Source organism: Drosophila innubila, chromosome X (genome assembly GCF_004354385.1).
Source record: "Drosophila innubila isolate TH190305 chromosome X, UK_Dinn_1.0, whole genome shotgun sequence".
NCBI classification, from domain to species: Eukaryota; Metazoa; Arthropoda; class Insecta; order Diptera; family Drosophilidae; genus Drosophila; species Drosophila innubila.
Window position 1 is genome coordinate 13,375,250 of NC_047626.1, and position 20,647 is coordinate 13,395,896.

A 20,647-nucleotide genomic window follows, 5' to 3' on the forward strand; every position below is an offset into this window, starting at 1 on the left:
GCAAAATTAATGTGCGGTACGCATATTGTTTGATATTAACGTTAACGAAATGCAAAACATATCCATTACCATAACAAATCACATAAGTAACTTATCAAGCGAAGTGTGATTCAATTCCGTATCTGGAGTTGCTGAGAGTTTCAAGAGTTTGTGGTTTGCGGAAAGTAAAAGTGGCTGCTTTGGGGCTGCCGCCGCCTGTCCACCGCCTCTACCTCTGCCACTGACCGTCTTAGTCTCAGTCTGCCTGTATGTGTATGTGTATTAGTATTTATATTCATGTTTCGGTTACGTTGTGTGTATGTGAGCGCGAATGTTTGAGTGTAAAAAGAAGTTGCAAAAATACAAAAGTTACGCAAATGTACAACAGCAACAGCCGCAGCAAAATTGTGTAAAATAACAGCAGCAGCAGCAATAACAACAACAGCAGCAGCAGTAGTGGTGTCGTGTCTGTGCCAGCGTGTGTGTGTGCCTGAGTGTGCACTCGTGTGTGTGTGTGTGTGTAAGTGTGCTCTTTGAGCGGACGCGACGCGACGCGAACCGGCGGCGCAGCAATGAGCGAGAACAACGGCAGCAACACCATCACTGCCGCGAATGGACCGCGCGTCGTTACCATCTATAAGACGGAAACTGGCTTCGGCTTCAATGTTCGCGGACAGGTGTCCGAGGGCGGTCAATTGCGATCCATCAATGGCGAACTATACGCCCCCCTGCAGCATGTCAGCGCTGTGCTGGAGAACGGCGCCGCCGAGAAGGCGGGCATCAAAAAAGGCGATCGCATACTCGAGGTGTAAGTAAATGAAATACAAATACCAATACTACATACACGTAGTAGTGTCATCATAGCTTCTCCTTTTTACGCGGCATTCGTATTTGACCTGCTTGTCATGCCCCGCCCTGTCCCGCTCAAGAGACACTGTGTGACAGAGAGAGAGAGAGAGTAAGAAAAGCGAAGAGGGTAACCCACCCACTGAACGACTCCACTCGAAATGGAAAAGTAGCTTAAACCGAGTTGTGTGTTCAGAATGAGTCCTGGAATCAATAACGTTATGTTACTTTTGTATGTGTGTTTGTTTGCTTGCCTAAGTATGCATGTGTGTGTGTGTGTGTGTAACTTACTATAAAAGAGTGACAGAGAGAGTAAGAGAGGGTTGTTACTGAACTTTGCCGTGATAGCTGGTAACAGTTTGAAACAGCTTAAATTTCTTGTCATTCTTGTTGTTGTCGTTGTTGTTGTTGTTATGGCGTAATGTTTATGCCATTGTTTTGGCCACATTCACATGTACACTTTTCTTGTATTTGAGCACCTATTCACACAGACACACATGCATACATGCACTCGCACACACACATGCATACGAAGCAAGCTAATTAAAATGCCCCCCCCACACCTAGCGCCCCCTTCCCATCAAAAATGCAATCGTACAAATGACACGCGTTTGCTTTTTTATTATTCTCTCGCACAATCTCTTTCTCCTTTGCTGTCCGCTCTTTGCTCTTCGCTTGTCGCTCTTTTCACTTTACTCATTGTCTAAGTTTTGTTTGCATCTTTTACACATTTTGTGTTATCAAATATGTAATTTCCCCTCTAAGCTAAGCTAACAAGCTAAGCTATCAATCATAACACGTTGAACGTAATTGAGTTTTGCGCTCGCCAATGCAGTGATAACCTTTTCTGGGCTTCCATTGTAGCTGGAAAATGAAAAGCGAAAACTGAAAACTGAAAACCGCACAACGTAAACCTGCTCACAAATTCAATTATAAATGTTAGTAACAGTTTCGACTAACAACTTAATTATCATCGGCAGCAAACGAAGCGACCAAAGTCACCTCCCCCTCCCCCCACACACACACACACACCTATGTACATACATATGTGGACTTTTCTACACACAGACACGACGCCCCCTCACGCCCTTCCGCTACCTCTCCATCTTTCACGCCAGAAACTTGCTAACGTAATTTTACCTATGTACATTTTTCGCACATTTTCGTTGAGTGCATTATTCTCTGGGCATGCTGGCCGTTTGTTGTTGTTGTTGTTGTTGTTGTTTTATAGAGCCCATCATTTGATTATGAACAACAACAACAGTTACAATTTGGCGAAGCATGAGCAGACAAAGCAATTGTAAAACGGAAACAAACTCACAAATAAGATAGATAGGTATTTACATTTAAATACATAATTATAATTTCGCCTCATTTAACGCTTGAGCTTTTGTGATTCTTTGGTCACTTCAAGCAATTGAACCAGTTCATATTTAAAATCAACTCCAAAAGCTTCTCTGTGTACATAATAAAATTAATATCATTATGTACAAGTGATGTAAATCCAAACTTTGAAATTTATATAAATATAGAAAATTGACAAAAAAAATAGTGTATTAATTTTCTTGTATAGTTTAAATACCTGCTTCAAACCTTGGCATTTTTGTAGGTCATTTATTACGGACGATCATCAAAAATTAAACCAACAAACGACTTTACTTAAATACGACGATAAACAAACCTTAGTGAGTTGTCGATTTTTCATGAAAATCGATCGTCAAAAAAATCATCGAGTCTAAGTACTCAATAATCGCTGTCGCGAAAATCGAGTTGTCAATATTTCAATGTATTTTTACATCAATAGTATTAACATACGTACAGTATGCTTACTAACTAAACTAGAACTGGTATTCAAACTAATATTTAAATAATTAATTATTCGATCATATCAAGTGAATCAGATTAAAGAGATGCTTTCCACTGCACTGCAACGTTATTATATTATAATAACTTTAATACACGGTAGCTTCTATTCAAGCATATCATTTTACTCGTTACTCCCTCACATTATTACATGCATGAATTACATATCTAACTTTATTTACTGTATGTTCTAAAATGTTTCTAATTATGTGAAACACTTTTTTACAAATTCACATAAACCTGTGAATCGATTGACAACTACATAGTTTATTGCGAACTAGTATAAATCTGCGATTTAATTAATTTAAAGCGGGGCTTTTTAACTTTAAACTGGTTCAACGATTTAATTAATTTCTATTGCAATGAATATTAAAAAAACTGATGGCTTTATGTTAGAATTATATTCTATTTACTTCACATATTTTATGTATATTTTTCTACGTTTTTACATGTTTTTCCATTATTGACAAATTGCATACATATTTGTAACCTGCACAATTCTCAACAAATGTATATTTAAAAACAAAATGTACATTAAACTAGTAGTTAACGGGGGTATACATTTTTAAACAAAATAACAAAATTATTAACATTAAAATGGTGGCTCAAATTCGAAAATGTGTTCTTAATAAACCTGAGACGTGTGTCTCTAGTTCCTTGTTACTTGCAGCCCTTATTCTGTCAGCCCTGCTGGTGACTGTCTACCGTAGTTCCCTATCTCTCTCTTTCGAGGGGCGTTTTTGTGCCGGTTGGCAACTGACAAACCAAAAAACCACAATTATCGCTCCACATCCTCCGCCAGTGCGGACGTAGTCTTATCAGAATTATTATTTTTGTTTTTAAGGGGAGTGTGGAGATGCGAAATGAGGTTTGAGCTTGTTGCATTACATTTTTGTTTTGTTTATTGTTTATTCATCTAAATGCATTCAAAGAGTTGCTTTTTGTTTGATTCCATAGGCCAAAATAGCTTGCAACCAAGATAGTCGTCACTATCTATTAAAGGAACAGGAAATGAATCCTCGCGTATATTATAGCCGAACGCGGCATCTAAGAGCCCAGGCACAGGGTATCCCACTGTCGAGTGCGATCGACTGATCCGCTGGTTAAATTAATTTTTCTTATTTTATTACATATATATATTTTAAATGCAACTATGGTTATACGAACAAGTTATGGTGTGACTTGATTGTTTTATGAATTATTAATTATATTAATTTTATGAAGCTGTGATATCTCTACTAGAAATATTTTCATCTGCCGACTTCATATAAGATCGACCACTGTGCACTGCTTGCTCTGCAGTTGCTAATCGCTTACGGATTGGGCCATAGATATTCGAGCAGCGCTTGTGGCCAGCGACGGTGGGGGGGCGTGGCCTCTCCCGCCAGTTGGAGGTGTTGTTGGGCATGCTGAGTGGCCCACAAGGTGGGTGCCACATTGCAGAGGCTGCCGTTGCAGCGCACACAGTAGGGATCATTGGAGGTGCATTCGGGCACTTCGCTGGCACAGCCACGCACCGTGTGGACCAATTGCAGTCGACTGATTACGGTGCTGACACACAACTCCGTTGGGTGGGTGCAGTTGCTCACTGTCATGCCAGCAGGATGAAGCATTTCCGCACAATCATCGCCGTGCTCCTGGGAATTGCAACGGTAGCAGCTGCGCACGGACCAACGATTGCACGTGTCGCCGCTGCGGCACAGCTGACATGCCTCTCCGGCACCGGGCAGGAAATCCGCATCGGCACAGCCACGACGTAGCAGCGTATCTGAAAGAAGTCCACATTATGCTAAAATAAGCTCGTATGTGATTGCATAAAGTTAGCTACTCCTAACCATGTCGTGAACTGGAGTTTTATGTTTATTATGAGCAACGATTTATTTTTGGAGCTGGTACATGACAAAGTGTATTCAATTTATCTCTATTTTCCAAAAAGTGAATAGATGACTAAGCAGACTGGGTATTTTTAAATAACAGACGTGTGCAAAATAATAAGAACACCTCTGAATTTTGATGTTATTAAATGAACGACTGAAGAAGCTACCATAAAATGCGTAAAATAAAAGGCAAGTAAAGAGAAAAAATATGAAAAATATGTCACTTTCAGAAGGCTTTTCTATATATAAAATCCATATAAATCAAAAGGATCGGGTATAATGGTGAAGCTTCTTCAAATTAAATATATGTGTCCAAGTGTGTAAGAATCAATGTTACATCGATTTCTCTCTTTGCTCTAAATTTTCGAACACAAAATTTGTAAGCTATCAGTTCTTATAAAGGGTGGTCCATTCAAAAAATTGTTTTTCATAAATAAATGACATGAACCAACCTTTCCAATAAATGTTCAAGCTTTGAAAAATATCGAACGGTTTTTTTTTATAGCAAAATTATATTCCAATTTTTAAATGGAACACGCTCTAAAATATGGACATATTAGGAATTAAAACGAATTTTAAAAGCTCATTTAACATATTAATATATTAATAAATGATTATTATTATTATGATTATGCTGTTCTTATTATTTTGCTCACGTCTGTAATGAAGCGTATTCCGAAATGAATATTTCACAAATGAGGTTCAAGATTGGGCTGAGGATATTTGTTTATTTAACTAATCAGTATTTGTCTTGACAACAATTGAACTTTCACCTTCTTTAAAAAAGAGTTGAATCATTCACTTTTGGGAACAGTGTCTCCCACGCTCAGTGTGTACCCGTTTCCCTGACTCACCCTAACCTTGTTCGCAGGAGTAACAGGCAACAGTGCTGGGGGCGCATGGTTTGCTATTGAGGGCATGACCACGACGACAATTGGCATCGCTGGTGGAGTTGCATGTGGCACAGACAATGTCCTGGCACTGGGAATTGCAATTGTCGCCATAGCACTCGGACAGATCGCCGGTGGGAAAGAATCCCATTGTGGTGGAGCAGCCACGCTGCAGGACATCCGTTTGATTGTTTCGATGCGTGTAACATCGCTCCCGATGACCGAACATCACCTTGTTGATGCACTGCGTCACAGTTGCATTGTTCAGGGCACACTTATCCGACTCCTGATCCGGCTGTTGCTCGCGCTGACAGTCGGGATTGGGCGAGAGGCGATTGTGGGTGCACTGGAGGCAGCGGCTTTCGCTAACGGTGAGCTCCGCATTGCAGCCATTGTAGTTGCACTTGAGGCACACATGTGGACAACCTGTGGGCAGATTCGTGTGCTCGCAACCTCGTTGTGTGTTACTCAAGTGCAAGATGTTTGTGTAGCAACGATCCTCGGCATGATAGAATGGACACGGCAATAGCATTTGAGGCCTATTACTGACATCGATGCACTGCGCACCGGTGCACTGATAGCAACGCAGACGATCCACAGGAAAGACGTGACGGTTGCAGAGACTCGTGCTGCAGCGATCGCAGGGTTCGGCACAGTAGCCATTCGGATAGAGGCGCCTTAAGCAGCCGCGTCGCGTTAGGCCTGCTGTGATTGAGGTGACACACACATCGTTTGCCACCAAACACTCCTCCACTTCCAGCTGCTGACCGGGACGTGTGGCACACTCAACATCCTCAGCCGAATCGCAGGCATAGCATTCCAATCCATTGCACACCAGGAGCAACTGCATCATCAGTAGCGTTATCCCGACTACCAGTGGCCTCATTGCTCTCATCTTGTCGACTGTCCAACTGTCCACCTCGAGTCATTGCTTACTTCTGGCTAGACAAAGAACTGTTGCGATTTGGCTTAATTATAAACCAAACGATTACGATTACGATTACGATTACGATTAGATTAGACACCCACTCAAGTAGCGTGTCCAAAATTGACCAGTTGCCACTACTGTTCAAGTTCCTTTGTTTGGCTGACTTTTGTATGCCACTGCTATCTACTTGATCGTCCCGATATACCTATATGTACAACCCTCTGTCATTTCAAAACATCAAAGATATACAGGGGTGCCACAAAAAACGAAACCAACCGAAAATCTCCCAAATCTCCATACATTTTTGGGAGATTTTCGGTTGGTTTGATTACTGTGGCACCCCTGAATATTAAATGTACTGGAACCTCAAAAACTGGTATGTTCTATAATCGAAAAAAAACACAAATTTGTATTCTACTTTTTCCCTTAATTCTTACTGAAAATAAAATATTATATATTAAACTAAACAGATAATTTATGTACTAAAAACTTTCTTGACCGTCATTTTAAGTAAAATATTCTAAAATACTTAGCAATTGTCGACCTCTAGATGGTTTTTTTTTTGACAAATAGTTGTGAGATACCCTACAAAAAGGTTTTTTTTTGTAAATAATATATTTTTATTAAAAAATGATTATATGGAGGTCATATAAAGTACGTGTATATCACGTCTTTAGCGACTACATTTTTTTTTTGTTTTTTTCCATATTTCGGGTAAAATTTGAATTCCGCACCAAAAGAAGGATTTATCATTGAAGGAAATCTTTGGATCAATCACATTTTTTTTTTATAAATAAGAACAAAAGAAATTATGCCATTACCGTTGTTAGTGTTTCTTTTTATTTGGCTTAAAACTTCATTAAAAAATTTTTTTTTAAATTTATTGTATAATCGTAACCATATTAAGCTTTAATAAAAAATTGTTCAAATTTATGGTGATAAACTTAAATGCTAAATAAGTACAATCCTTATACTTCAAGGTTCCTTTCGATCCACTTTAGTAACAATAATTTCTTAGATTTTTTAAAATTAATTAAAAACAAAAAAGTTGCATTCAACCGTTTTTCAACCATCTTTAACAGCTGTGGAGAAATTCTTTTTCTTTAATTTCTTCTGATTGCCTTCGAAATCGATAGAAACTAAGAAAATTTGAAAACTACTCTGCACACTATATGAATACGGAAACTTGAGTGCGTTTGTTTTAGCTTGTTGTGTAGTGTGGCGTCTTCTTGAGGTTGCACGTTATTTTATTGTTGCTGGCTGCACTTGCCACTTAACATTGTATTGTTGTTTTTGGAATCTGGGGGAGGGCTGCGATGCAATCAATGAGGATTATGAACTATTTTCATTTCAATTTCTTGTTGTTCGACGTGCGGCTCGTTAAAACATTTACGACAACAATGCTAGCCAAATGGGAAGAATAACAACAGCAACAACTACAATGCTTTAACTTTTTTGCTGTCGCAGCGCCTCAAGAGCAACAGCAATAATAGCATTGAACAAAGCAAACGACCACAGCAAATAAAAAAACCTATAGTTCTCTCAAAGGGTAGCTCACATCCGCCATAAAGTATGCAACATATTGCAATGATATTTATGGTTATTGAAAAAGATTCACTTCTTGCTCTACTGATTGATTCATTGATCCATATCAACTATTTAAGAGTCGCCTAGTTAATTCTTCCTAGATTAATGTGTTCTATTGGGTCTAATTCGGTACATTTTTCGAAAAAGGTAAAGCATGTGTCGAAGTAACCTTGGCGCCCTTGAAAATTACTTTAAAATAAACAGAAAACTGCATACTACTTATGTATTTACCTCCCTCAGCAATGAACCTTCTAAAGTCGATAGATAGAATCGAATTTTAAACTCGATGCTTAGATTGAATTAACATCACTGATTAAATGTCAATCACTTAGCACAGTTTTAAACATAGAATCAAACCGATACCAATAAAGGTTACGGTTTCGGTTCCGGTACGTTCCGAAACAACTATTTCGGTAAAAGGTTCTTTTTCAGTCAACAACTCAAGCCTCTGACCTAGCAACTTTACAAGTCAAAATATTTCTTAATTTTAACTTGATTTTTACAAAAATCAAGTTTAAAGTTTCGTTTTATACTAATTACGATATAAGGAGTTGATTATAAGTAAAAACTTGAGATTAAAAATTTTGAATTTTTAAAATTTTAAAGGGGGGACCCTTACCATCAACATAGAACCATGGCTTCAATAGTCGAAAAATAATACAATTTTCTAAATGAAAAAATTTGAATACAGAATAAATATAGGGGCCAAACCATGATCAAAATGATATTCCGCTTGAATATCGGTAAAGTTTTGCTAAAGTTATGAAAGTTCGAAGTTGCTCAAGTTGCTGACCTAGCAACTTTACAAGTCAAAATATTTATATTTTGACATGATTTTTTACAAAAAAATGAAAGTCCTCAGAATCAAGTTTAAAGTGTTGTTTTATACTAATTACTATATAAGGAGTTGATTGAAAGTTAAAACTTGAGATTTAAAATTTTGAACTTTCAAAATTTCAAAGTGGGGACCCTTAGCATCAAAATCGAATCTTGGTCGAAAATAAATAAATTTTCTAAATGTACAAAATTTGAATACAGACTGAATTAATAGGCCGAATCATGATCAAAATGGCATTCCGATTGAAAATCGGGTCAGTTTTCTTCAAGTTATGACAGTTGAAAATTTGTCAACTCTTTGACTTAGCAACTTTACCACAACCGTACCGGTACAAGCAGTTCGGTTTTAGGTTCTTGAAAGAGACATAATTTCAGTTACGGTTTCAGTTCCGGTACTAAAAATTAAACGGTTAGTGTCGGTTAAAAATTCCGATACCGGTTACAGTGTTATTTCTTGGTTTTAAATATAGAGTTGTTGAAGAGACTATTTAATGGGTCAAGCAGAAGTCAGCTTTGTTATCTAACATGTTTTAATTTAATTTTAGTTTTACTTTTGTGTCCATGTTCTGCTGTTGGTCTTGTTATTAATGCTCTCGTTGTTCATGTTGCTTTGCGGCATATGCCCCAGATTAATCAATAGATTTGCGTCACTCAATGTTTGGGTTGGTTTGGGTGGTGTCGGTTTGGTTCGACCAGTGGACTAAGCTAAGCCGATGAGGTTTCTGTCTCTGTTTCAGTTTCAGTTTCGTCTGTGTTTTCGGTGTAGATTTGGCTTTGTTATGGATAATCCAGAAATAGACACATGCCACAACATCAAACAATGCAAAGAATAGACTTAAACTACATGTTACACCAAATTAAACATGTCAAAGCCTTAAGTGTAGCCCACAGTGTTTAAATTGATAATTTGTGCTTATTCTGTTGAGAATTATAAGTAGTTATGTTTGGTCTCTCTTTTCAATTTAATAAAAAATATGTTTTTCAATTTATTTAGATATAGGTATTATCATCCAGCTATCTCACTCGCTTGTGAACTAGCTTAGTACATAACCCGAACCAGTTCTCTTTAGCAGGTTATAGGAACCAATTAATGAATATATGTGTTTATAATATCACATATATAACATATAGTATATGTACAGCAAGTAGCTGTTTATTTAAGACCATTCAACGGAAAAATTCGCCTGACCCCCATTGTGGGAAAGTAAACGTACATAAATTTGCCTCAGTTATTTTCCTTCCCTCAATTTCTTTTATGTGCCTTTGTTGTTTGTGTTATTTGGAATTAGTTTGAGGGGCTGATGGACAATTTAGAAGCAGCTGGTTAATCCCAGTTGAGATCACATAAAGTCAGTACGTATTTCTGTTTTCGTTTTACGGCTCTTAAGAATTTGAAAATTAATGCAATGACCAAATACACATTGTGTTTCAGCTGTTTTTTTTTTCGAATAGCTTAAATATTTTTCAAATTTAAATACCTATGTGTTTAATAGCAGTTTTTCGATTTCCTTGGATTATTTCCAAGTACTAAATCATCACAGACAATGAACCCTAAAATAAATATTTAATCATAATAATGACAAATGGATTATGAAAACTAATTATGTAAACACTTGGATATAATGAAATTACAATCGTTAATCATACTTTTATGTAAATTTCAGTATAATAATAATATAATATAAATTAAAATCTCTGGATAATATACCTATAGTCGACATTGAACTTTTAGCTTTTTTAAGAGTCAAGGTTACATAATTTGTGTATAACTATTTTTGTCATTATCTAGATGCAGGCTGTAGTAACTGCATATTTCATGATATCTAAAACCCGTTCTATCAACAATGAGCTAATTTGATTGATTTATGTTACGTTTCTTGTCATGTGTCTTAGATATCCCGTCATCAATAGTTTTGTTCGATCGACTCTCTTTATTACTCATTACTCTTTTCCCAATCGATCCCAAAGAGAGCATTTTATTAAAAGAGAAACGTCATTTGACTAGATTTAATCCCTTTGCTCTCTTACTCTCTTAACGATCAATGTATTTGATATGTGCTAGTGTGTGTTTTGCGTGTGTAAACAACTTTTGTTGATTTTATCAGTAGACTTGGACTAAGAGCGAGTTGTGGGTGATGTAGGGGTGGGGTGGCTGGGTGGGGGGTAATGGAATGCAAATTGTGGGCATGCTAAGCAACAAATGAGCAACAACGCATGGAAAATAATCGAGGTAACAAATAAAAGTCAAATAATAGTAAAGGCGTTTTAACAGGTATCCTGTAACTCAGTCATTTTTTTTACGTGTATATGATTTTATGCATATTGGTTGGGTTCTGATGATTCAATATTAATTTTATTGGTGCTTAAAACAATAATCCACTTTGCGATCACTGTATATAAAAAGAGGAACAATAACTGCAATAATTCATATTTTTATTTTTATTTTCAAATTTATTTATGTTTGCAAATTTGTATAAATATTTATTAATATATTGTACATATGCGTAAGCATACACAAATCAAATAAATAGCCACACTGTTTGCTAGCTTTTATTTAGAATCAGTTGGAACTAGTTTCTTCTATGGTCTCTTTGTCTTTGCCCTAATCTTTAACTCCAGTTGAAGGTCGGCTCTTGCCCCTTTAGATTTTTTTAATAAACAGCTACTAAAAAGATCATGAAATGGGACTATATAGACATGATTACAATGTACGTACAATGGTCGAGGTTATATTATGTTTGTAAAGAGCAGGATCCCATAGATGGTAAGGGCTGAAGCACCAATTTTAATATATAGACTTCTTAAATGTGCGCACAGATCAAGTTTATGTCCACACATGAAAAAAAAGTTTTCACAAAATCAAGCTAGAGACTTGGGGTCATAAATTTTAAATCAAGGCTGCGAATCACCAAGATTTTGGACTTGGGATTTAGGTTCGGTTTGTTTTCCGGTTTATATACACACTGAACCCAAGGTTTCGATTTGAGCCTTTGCTCAAATAAAAAAAAATTCATTTATGTTTCTTTTAAGTATCTACCTTGTCGACTGGAGTTGTTCATCGTAGTTCAATTGAAGGATTTAGTTCAGTAGCTTAATTTTTTATGAATGAACTAATCTTTCATGTAGTTTGTTCGTTCAGTGAATAGATCCCATATAGTTCGTTTAGTGAATAGATCTCAACTGAGTTTGTTGAGGGGACGCAGGGTTTTTACCATGGTATTGATATGGATTTTAAAGAAGTTTCTATTTGTTTATAACAAATTACCATATGAGACAGAATTTAATTTATGATTTAATTTTTATATCGTTATCAAACATTTTACTGATTTTTGATAAAATTATGAATTTCATATTTATTTAATTAAAACCATAAATTTACTTTTATTTCATTCAAATTTTAATATATATTATCAACAGTGTGTCTCTAGCGAGCTGTAATGGGATTCGAATCAACCAACGAAATGTATTGGGATCTATTCACTGAACGATTTGTTTTGGAATCTATTCACTGAACTAACTGACCTACAATCAGGGATTTTTAGTTTGTTCGTTCACTTTAGGGATTAGTTCAATAGATCTTAGTCCTAACGATTCGATACAACTCTAATGCACACGTAGCATTTGGTGTTATTGTTGTTCCATATGCATGTGAGGTTACTTATTATATATGTTAGTTATGCTTGGCTCTGAGTCATATTATTGTTGTTGCTATCGTCGCTGTTGTTGTCCCCGTGCGTCATTTATTTATTTGTGCTGCGGTTGCAAAAGTCAAACCGGAAAGACGCACATACTCACACACACAAACACACACATTGAGTGCTACAAAAGGTAGAAGAAATATGTAGAATTAGCCTAGCCAAAAACCTCGACGGGTGCAACGCTTACCAGCGGCGACTGCCACATGGGGCAAGCCAACAGAAGACAGGCAACAACAATCAGTAGCCGGCATCCATTGCAGTTTCACGTACAATTTTCCGGTTTCAAAGTAGCCAAAAAAACAAACCACAAAAGGGAAAACTAAGTTAAATTTTGAATTGTGCCGAATTTGTCTCCATAAAGAGTTGCATAGAAATTATAATATGCAAAATAATTTGCCCAATAACGTTTTTAAAATATTATATTATTATAATATCTTAAATAAATTTTTACTACATTTATCCTAATTAGTCCATATTTTATGATCCTCGTAACTTTGTTGGGCGATTGAAGCGTTCTCTCAATAACATCCATATTAGGGACTGGTGTTTTTATAATTATGCACACGTCTGTATGTTTACACGTAGGTACAACTAAGTACATATGTAAGTAGGTTAAATTCTGCAAAATAAAATAAGAATAATCAAATTTAAGTCATTTCATTTGTTTATCAGCGGTGCCTTTGGTCGGATAGTGGATTTTAGGTCGATTCCTGAAGCTCCTATAGTTTTTTATTGATCCATGTGGATCAGCGGTGCTTTGTGCTCTGACATTGAATTTTATCGACGATAATTTGAAATGGCAAGTTGCATTAGTCACATCACTAGCCGACTGATGATTGAACAATGTCTGACTATTTGGACGAGCGGGGTCTTGTGGTATAAAAACATATTTTTGGAAAATTCTTGAAGCTCTGACATTTGAAAGCAAAGGGAATCATCGGAGCTTTGTGGTTTGAGTTACATTTCTTTTAATTCTTAGTCTCTTGTCGCTGTCATAATGCGAATCAGCGGAGTTTTGCATTTTGACATGGATTTAAGATTGATTTTACAGCACTGTCAGATAAAATCGGTAAATTATATTGCTAACGTCACTGGTCGAGCTGGTGGAGTTTTGGGATTTGACATTAGATATATTTTTATTTTTTGCAAATTGGTAGGAAACAATAAAATTTAATTCGATGGGCGTCTTTTTATATTCATAGTCGATTTAATACTATCTCGTTGAATAATTAAGATCAGTGTTGCAAGAATAATTTTTATTCTGGTATTTTAAAAAGGTGCTTTGCTATTTTTTTTTTAATTCTTTTTCATTTAAGGAACATATTTTTATGAAAAATATATATATATTTTGATAATAAATCACGAAGATTTACTCGGATGTACAGAGTATGATTTGCATTTTTTTGTACAGAGTGCATTTCAGCAGTTTAGCACTCACAATTTTAGTGACAGCTTTGGGACTTTTATTTAAATAAATGGTCAGTACTCAGAAAACTTTCAAGTTGCGAAAATTACTCACAACGATTTTTAATAAATTTTCACTAGTAATATCGCCAATGAAATAATCGAATTGTCGATTCATCAGCAAACTATTCTAACGACTCATCGATTTTCAAATACATATTTTAAGAATCTGAAACAATGGAATGTGGCTCATAATTCTTGGGTTTCTTTATGATAAAAATCTTTGTTTCGCTGATGCTTATTAGAAATTATTTATACAACAGACAAATATGTATAGTTGTTAGCTTTTAAGATTTCAGTGATAGAGTGAATATTCATGAATAATCGATTTACTTAACTTGATTCATCGCAAGAAATAGCATCGGAAGTAAATAGTTGGAAGTCGTTTTAACATCACTAATTGTCACACAGTTGCTGTCAAGTAGCTGCTCCATGGATCAGTTCAACAACTTGTGTTTATCACAAAGCAAATTCAACTTGACCCGAATCGCGTCTGTCTGGAACTTGAGCTGCAGTTGGCGTCTCTTATCAGTGCTTTGATAAGTGCCACAAAGTGCTCAGGCGATTAATTAAATGCAGCGACAAGTACAAGCTCTTCCTCTCTCTCTCTGACACTGCTCTCATTTGCTCTCTCTCTCCTTCTGTCTTTGGTCTTATTTTGATTGTTTAAATGATCCGGCTGTGACAGCAGCTCCGCAATTGGCGTTTGACAATCGAGTTGACTCCAACTTCAACTTGGTTGCAATTTTATTTTGAATTTTCCTGAAGGCCGCCAAATATGTTGCCATTCCATGGCGTTCAGTTTGCACAGCTTAGTGCCTATGAGCGTCGCTGTCTGCGGTTTGTGTGGATGCAACTAAAACTGATTAATTGCATATCGTTAAAGGTGTAATAATTTGCTCTGTTCTCTATACTTGCAGCAATGGCGTTAGCGTGGAAGGTGCCACACACAAGCAGGTGGTGGATCTGATCAAATCTGGTGGCGATTGCTTAACCCTAACGGTTATATCCGTGACACAGCAGGAGGCCGATAGACTGGAGCCGCAGGAGGATCAAAGTGGCTACTCCTACATTGATTACTCCGACAAGCGTTCATTACCCATCAGGTGAGTGGTTTTAAAATGCTTTCAAAAAACCGCAAACCTAATCCTTGCCATCTCTCTTTCAGCATACCCGACTACAGCATCGTGAATCGGAATGGTGAACGATACATTGTCTTCAATATTCACATGGCCGGACGACAGTTGTGTTCGCGCAGATATCGCGAGTTTGCCAATTTGCATTCGATGCTGCGCAAGGAATTCAGTGGCTTCACCTTCCCCAAGCTGCCCGGCAAATGGCCATTTCAGTTGAGCGAACAACAGCTGGACACACGCCGCCGTGGCCTCGAGCAATATTTGGAGAAGGTGTGCGCGGTGCGAGTCATTGCCGAAAGCGATGCTGTGCAGGATTTCTTAACGGATACCGAAGATGATATATCCGCATCGCCGGTGGATATTAAGGTCATGCTGCCCGATCACGAGGTGACAAGTGTCTCCGTGAAGAAGTCATCAAATGCTCAGGTCGTATGGGAGATTCTGGTGCAGCGCGCCAATCTCACCGCCTATACGCAACAATATTTCTATCTCTTTGAGATAGTTGAGTACAATTTTGAGCGAAAATTGCAGCCACATGAGATACCACATCAGCTCTATGTGCAGAATTACAGTACCGCCTCATCGACATGTCTCTGTGTACGTCGCTGGCTCTTCTCCGTTGGCAAGGAGCTAACGCTGCCCGAAGGCGAGCAGGCGGCCCGCTTTATATTCTATCAGGCAGTCGATGAGGTCAATCGTGGCAACATTCGCGCCGATGGCAGACTCTATGAGCTGAAGGCACTGCAAGACGCTAAAAAGGCCAACGATTATTTAGCACTGGCCCGCACACTGCCCGGCTATGGCGACGTCGTATTTCCACACTGCTCCTGTGATAGTCGCAAGGAGGGTCATGTTGTACCCGCCGTGGGTAAGTAACCAAATGCAGCGCCCGAAGTGTACCGTTCAACTTTAGAATAATTAACGATAAAGTGCTATGAGTATAGAGATTATCAGAGAAATTTATTTTCGGATTTAAGTGGGATTAAAGCTATATAAGTTTCTTGTAACTGAAGAGATACTTAAACAAACTCGTTTGCATAAGTACATTGTACTTAAATAAATTGTAAATTAATAACGAAAAGCCATTTTCTAAGAATTACATCTCAGAAAAAACCTCTACACAAGATATCTGATATCCAAGCGAGACAAACATGACCATGGGAATATTATGGGGTTTCAGATCTAAGTAAGTAATAACAGAAAAGAATGAGAAGGAAATAGTTTTTTTTTCAAATAAAAAAGTCTTAAAAAAACATGAAAAATAAACGCTTAATTTAATTTGAATATTTCAACGGCTGAAATTGAATAAACTATTCGCAAATAAAATTGATATTTGGGCAATTAATTAACAAGTTATATGTAGTGTTTAGCTATTTTAAATGTCTACTATTCTTGCTAATAAATATCACAATTTTAATTGCAATTGCAGGAATGAAGAGCTTTCGGCTGCATGCATGTCGTGAGGATGGCTCGCTGGAGGCTCAAATGGTTGAGCTGACCTGGGACAGCATAACACGATCGGAGAGCGACGAGGAATCTATGTCATTTTGCTTTCAGTACAATCGTCCAGATAAGCCAGCACGTTGGGTCAAAGTCTATACGCCATATGTAAATAAAACTTTTAAATTAAATACATCAAATAATGGTTTATATTAATTAATAATATTATTGTAATTGTTTTACCCATTTAGCACGCATTCCTTGCGGACTGCTTTGATCGCATCATGGAGGAGCGCAAGTGGGAGGACAGCGGCGATTAAGCGGCGTCTTGCAACAGGCTCATCCAGCGATCTATAAAGGAACCCAATCATCTCAAGATCCACATCATCACAGCCGGCTACTCCAAGGCAGTCTTAGTCATACACACACTTTCCCACACATACTCACACACACACTCACTTGCATACCCTTTACCATATTCTCATTTGTTTTTATTTATATATTATTTTTTTTTTTTTTTGGTACCCAAAATTCTGTTGCTTGTGAAACTTTATTGGATTACAATTGGTGTGTGGTGTGTAAATTGTGGAGTAAGCAGGCAGCTGAAGGTTTTATTTTCAGCTTTAATTTAGGGAGACCTATTGAGTAGGCCACTCCACTTAGCTTAAGGTCATGCCCCTTGAATGATGAAATCTATGATACCAATTAAGTATCTTATGTATATTGTAAAATATATTTACTTGTAAATGATGCAAATTTCAAGCTATTGATTATATATAGACGTGCTTGGGTTCATTAGCAACAACATCCACAAGAACAACAACAACAACAGCTTCAAGAGCCACAACACAAAAACTAATGTTAACAGCGGCAACAAAATGTTTCAAATATTTCAGCACTTTAGCACTAAGGCATAAAAATAGCGGTTAGTGTTAGAAAATGAACGAAATACCACTAAAAAACATACATCACCATCACATAGATTCACTTAGAAAACCACAAGGCGACACAACAAAGCATCAATTTATTAAATGATGCAAATTAAAAGCAGCGACGATTCTCATTAAAAACAAATAATTAAAGAACAAAAGATCACATAATATAGTAATAACAAATAACTTTAATAAACACATACACATATGTATATTGTAAGCAATTAGCAAAAATCATTAATAATTAGTAATTTTTTTCGTTTTTTTTTTTGCGTGTATACATCCAAAAAGCAAAACTACTGCTAAAATGTAAAAAGTCAATTTTAATAGATCTTAATATTTAGATGAACATATATTTATATATAGACATATGATATATAGACATATGATTTGTAAATCGATAAACATGTTGAAATTATGTACTCATTCTAATTTTCTAATAGAAAATGATAGTAACATTTATGAGCAGTTTATATAAATATAAAGTTACTCAACCGAAGTAAAAGAAACAATATGCAAATTGACCTAAGAAATGGTGTGTCTGTGTGTATGCGTAAGTTTGTGTGTGTGTGTGTCTGTGTAAGCAAGTGTGCAAGAGAGTTAAGTAAGTAAATGTTGAAATTTTAGTATATTCTGCAGTTTTTAAGTATATTAAAAAGCTGAAGGCAATATAGTTTAGTGTTCAAAGGCAAAATCTGAGCTATGCCAAAGCTCTTCTTGAAACACACATACATCACACACGCACACACACACACAAACCCAACCATTGTACTTAGGCACCAGCAAATTTGAAGTGTAACTGAAATAGAAAATATTAACAAAATTGAAACTTTATAAAGCAGAACAACACACAGACACAGCTATTTAGCATACACATAAATTTATTTATACGCATACATACATACACGTACATGCATATATATACATCTAAATAAATATACACATACATATATACAAACATACATTCATATATATATTTACATTTATCAACGATGCAAGTGACGTCTGCTTGTGATATTTACAATTTACACAATTATTATTATGATTATATTTACCACTATGATATGATACGAGCATATTTATTCTCTTTTGCTGTGTTTTCTATTATCTCCTTTTCGTTCTCAATTTATGTAATTGTATATTCATTTGTTGTAACCTTTGTAGTGCGACACGCTTTGAATTCTGTACCAAGTTAATTATTCAAATTATCTAATCAACCATACGGCACGTTGTTATATGTAAAATGTAATGTGTAATATGAACTGTGTCTCAAAAAGCCACCACAAAATTATGTCACTAACCTTACGTATCTGTATCTATTGGATACGTTATAAAAGCGTTACTTTAGCTGTATCAAAAATACAAAAAACAAAAACAAAACAGATTGAGAAATTACATTTTAGACGCAATGCAACGCTCTTTGGCCATTTACTGTAGCAACGTTTTACGTTTTAGTTATATAACTAATTATAAATATTCCATATATTATATGTTTATTATGTATTTCATCCTAAGTTATTTTTTTTTTAATCATATTTGTATTTGTTTTGTTAGAGAAGATATTGTCAAAGAAATATGTAGATCGGAAACAAATGAACAAAAAAATAAAAACAAAAATGTTGATACATTAACTAATACTTAAGCAAAGGCATCAAATCGTGTTTGTATGTGTACGTTAAGTAACTGAACAAAGCAAAAGCAACAAAAACAACAACAGCCACAACATAAGCATACACTTATTTCTTAATATTAAATCGAAAAGCAAAATCATGAAACATGCTAATAAAAAGAAATTTATAAATATATATAAATATATATTAAAAAGAAATCACATTCCTTAAAAACGATTGAAACAAAAGCAAAGCGTCAACTTAAATTGAATATCAAATGTTTTCTTACATCTTTAATAAATATAAATAAATAATGAAAAATAAATAAACATACATGCGCCTAATTCAACAATTAACAAATCGAGTGTCTACTGTACAGTCAGTATTAAAAGTTAATAAGCCTCCCGCAAGCCAGCGAGTCAGATGTAAAGAAAATGTTTTAAATAAAAGCGAATCAACTTAAAGCAAGCTAACATATGTATAACACCAATAAAGGATTCAGGCCATATAATAATAATATCAAATAACACAAAATAGCAACAAATTGTAGAAAAAAAGTCAAATGAGATGAGAAGAAGCGCTGAAAATATAACAAACAACTAAACAAATTACCAATTTATTAAAAATAAAGATTGCATTTTTCCCCCTTTTCAAAAATTTTGATTGCGTACTTATTTTGCCACACGAATCAGGTAATTTTCAATGCATGGTGATCACGTCGTTATGGTTTACCTCAAAAATGTATATACTATATTTTTGTTGGGGTAAAAATAGTGGGAAAAAGAAAAATTCATTTAAAAAAAGCCGGAACTTTCGATGAACGCTGTTTTCAACTTTTTCCACAGCAATTCGACTTAAAAAAAACAACAACAGATTTAAAGAGAACGAAATTGAACTGACAATACTGATACAATGCAACTTTGGTAATTTTTGCCAAACCCAACCAAGTTTCTTATAGCTAAAAGTTTAAATACATTAATACTCAGAAAAATTAAAATTTAAAAAAAATAATAAAAATTTACTGGATACAAAGAAAGTCAGGTAACTGAAACATAAAAATATATTTATAAGTTGATTGGACATCAGAGCGAAGACGATTTTTTTAACCAATTGCAGGGTATAGCGACCGTCGTGCTGTCAGATGTTATCATGCTAGGAATCGATTGGATGTGCAAAATAAAATGCCATAAACATATGCATGCCAATTGAAACAGCTGTGTGCAACTTAAAATTTCACACACCACGTAGCAGTAGGAGAGAGGGTTGACCCAACGAGTATGGCATGACAATTAGACGATAGGTTTCACAGTGTATGTATCTATGTTAGTGTGAGTCACAGCTGCTTTTGCGATAGGCATAATCCATATTTCCATCCATTCCCAATCCAATTCAATTTAATTTACTGCGCACAAATGCTACGGAATTTATTAGCACAATATTAGAAATTAGTTTAATAGACTCACTCGATTGATCAATAGAAAGGTACGCTAATCAACTTATCAGCTGATCGACGGGGAGAATCAGTGGGAAAGGGTAAGAAGAGCAGACCTAGTAATGTCG

The 20,647-nt window shown here is 35.9% G+C and overlaps 2 protein-coding genes across 4 annotated transcripts; one reads left to right on the forward strand and one right to left on the reverse strand.

Moving 5' to 3' along the window:
• The first annotated feature begins 462 nt into the window (after positions 1-462).
• Positions 463-17,500, forward strand: LOC117794237 (sorting nexin-27). Of its 2 annotated transcripts, none has more exons than XM_034634812.1 (5): positions 463-787; positions 14,890-15,075; positions 15,138-15,973; positions 16,535-16,713; positions 16,797-17,500. In XM_034634812.1, the coding sequence occupies exons 1-5, from the start codon at positions 552-554 to the stop codon at positions 16,863-16,865; spliced, it is 1,506 nt and encodes a 501-aa protein (XP_034490703.1). In that variant the 5' UTR covers positions 463-551; the 3' UTR covers positions 16,866-17,500. The 2 variants fall into 2 exon arrangements, with proteins under 2 accessions (XP_034490703.1, XP_034490704.1); XM_034634813.1 differs by lacking the exon at positions 463-787 and adding an exon at positions 14,739-14,809.
• On the reverse strand, positions 3,573-6,346 carry LOC117794238. Of its 2 annotated transcripts, none has more exons than XM_034634814.1 (2): positions 5,426-6,346; positions 3,573-4,456 (listed from the first exon to the last, which is right to left on the reverse strand). In XM_034634814.1, the coding sequence occupies exons 1-2, from the start codon at positions 6,339-6,341 to the stop codon at positions 4,002-4,004; spliced, it is 1,371 nt and encodes a 456-aa protein (XP_034490705.1). In that variant the 5' UTR covers positions 6,342-6,346; the 3' UTR covers positions 3,573-4,001. The 2 variants fall into 2 exon arrangements, with proteins under 2 accessions (XP_034490705.1, XP_034490708.1); XM_034634817.1 differs by having other exon boundaries at positions 4,318-4,456; positions 5,420-6,346.
• Positions 17,501-20,647: the final 3,147 nt, after the last annotated feature.

Excerpts from the sequence above, each read along its gene's own strand:
- LOC117794238 (XM_034634814.1), bottom strand. The coding sequence starts at position 6,341 with ATGAGGCCACTGGTAGTCGGGATAACGCTACTGATGATGCAGTTGCTC. Across the intron at positions 4,457-5,425 it reads CTGTTACTCCTGCGAACAAG|ATACGCTGCTACGTCGTGGC; the intron begins GTTAGGGTGAGT and ends GACTTCTTTCAG.
- LOC117794237 (XM_034634812.1), top strand. The coding sequence starts at position 552 with ATGAGCGAGAACAACGGCAGCAACACCATCACTGCCGCGAATGGACCG. Across the intron at positions 788-14,889 it reads GGCGATCGCATACTCGAGGT|CAATGGCGTTAGCGTGGAAG; the intron begins GTAAGTAAATGA and ends CTATACTTGCAG. Across the intron at positions 15,076-15,137 it reads AAGCGTTCATTACCCATCAG|CATACCCGACTACAGCATCG; the intron begins GTGAGTGGTTTT and ends TCTCTCTTTCAG.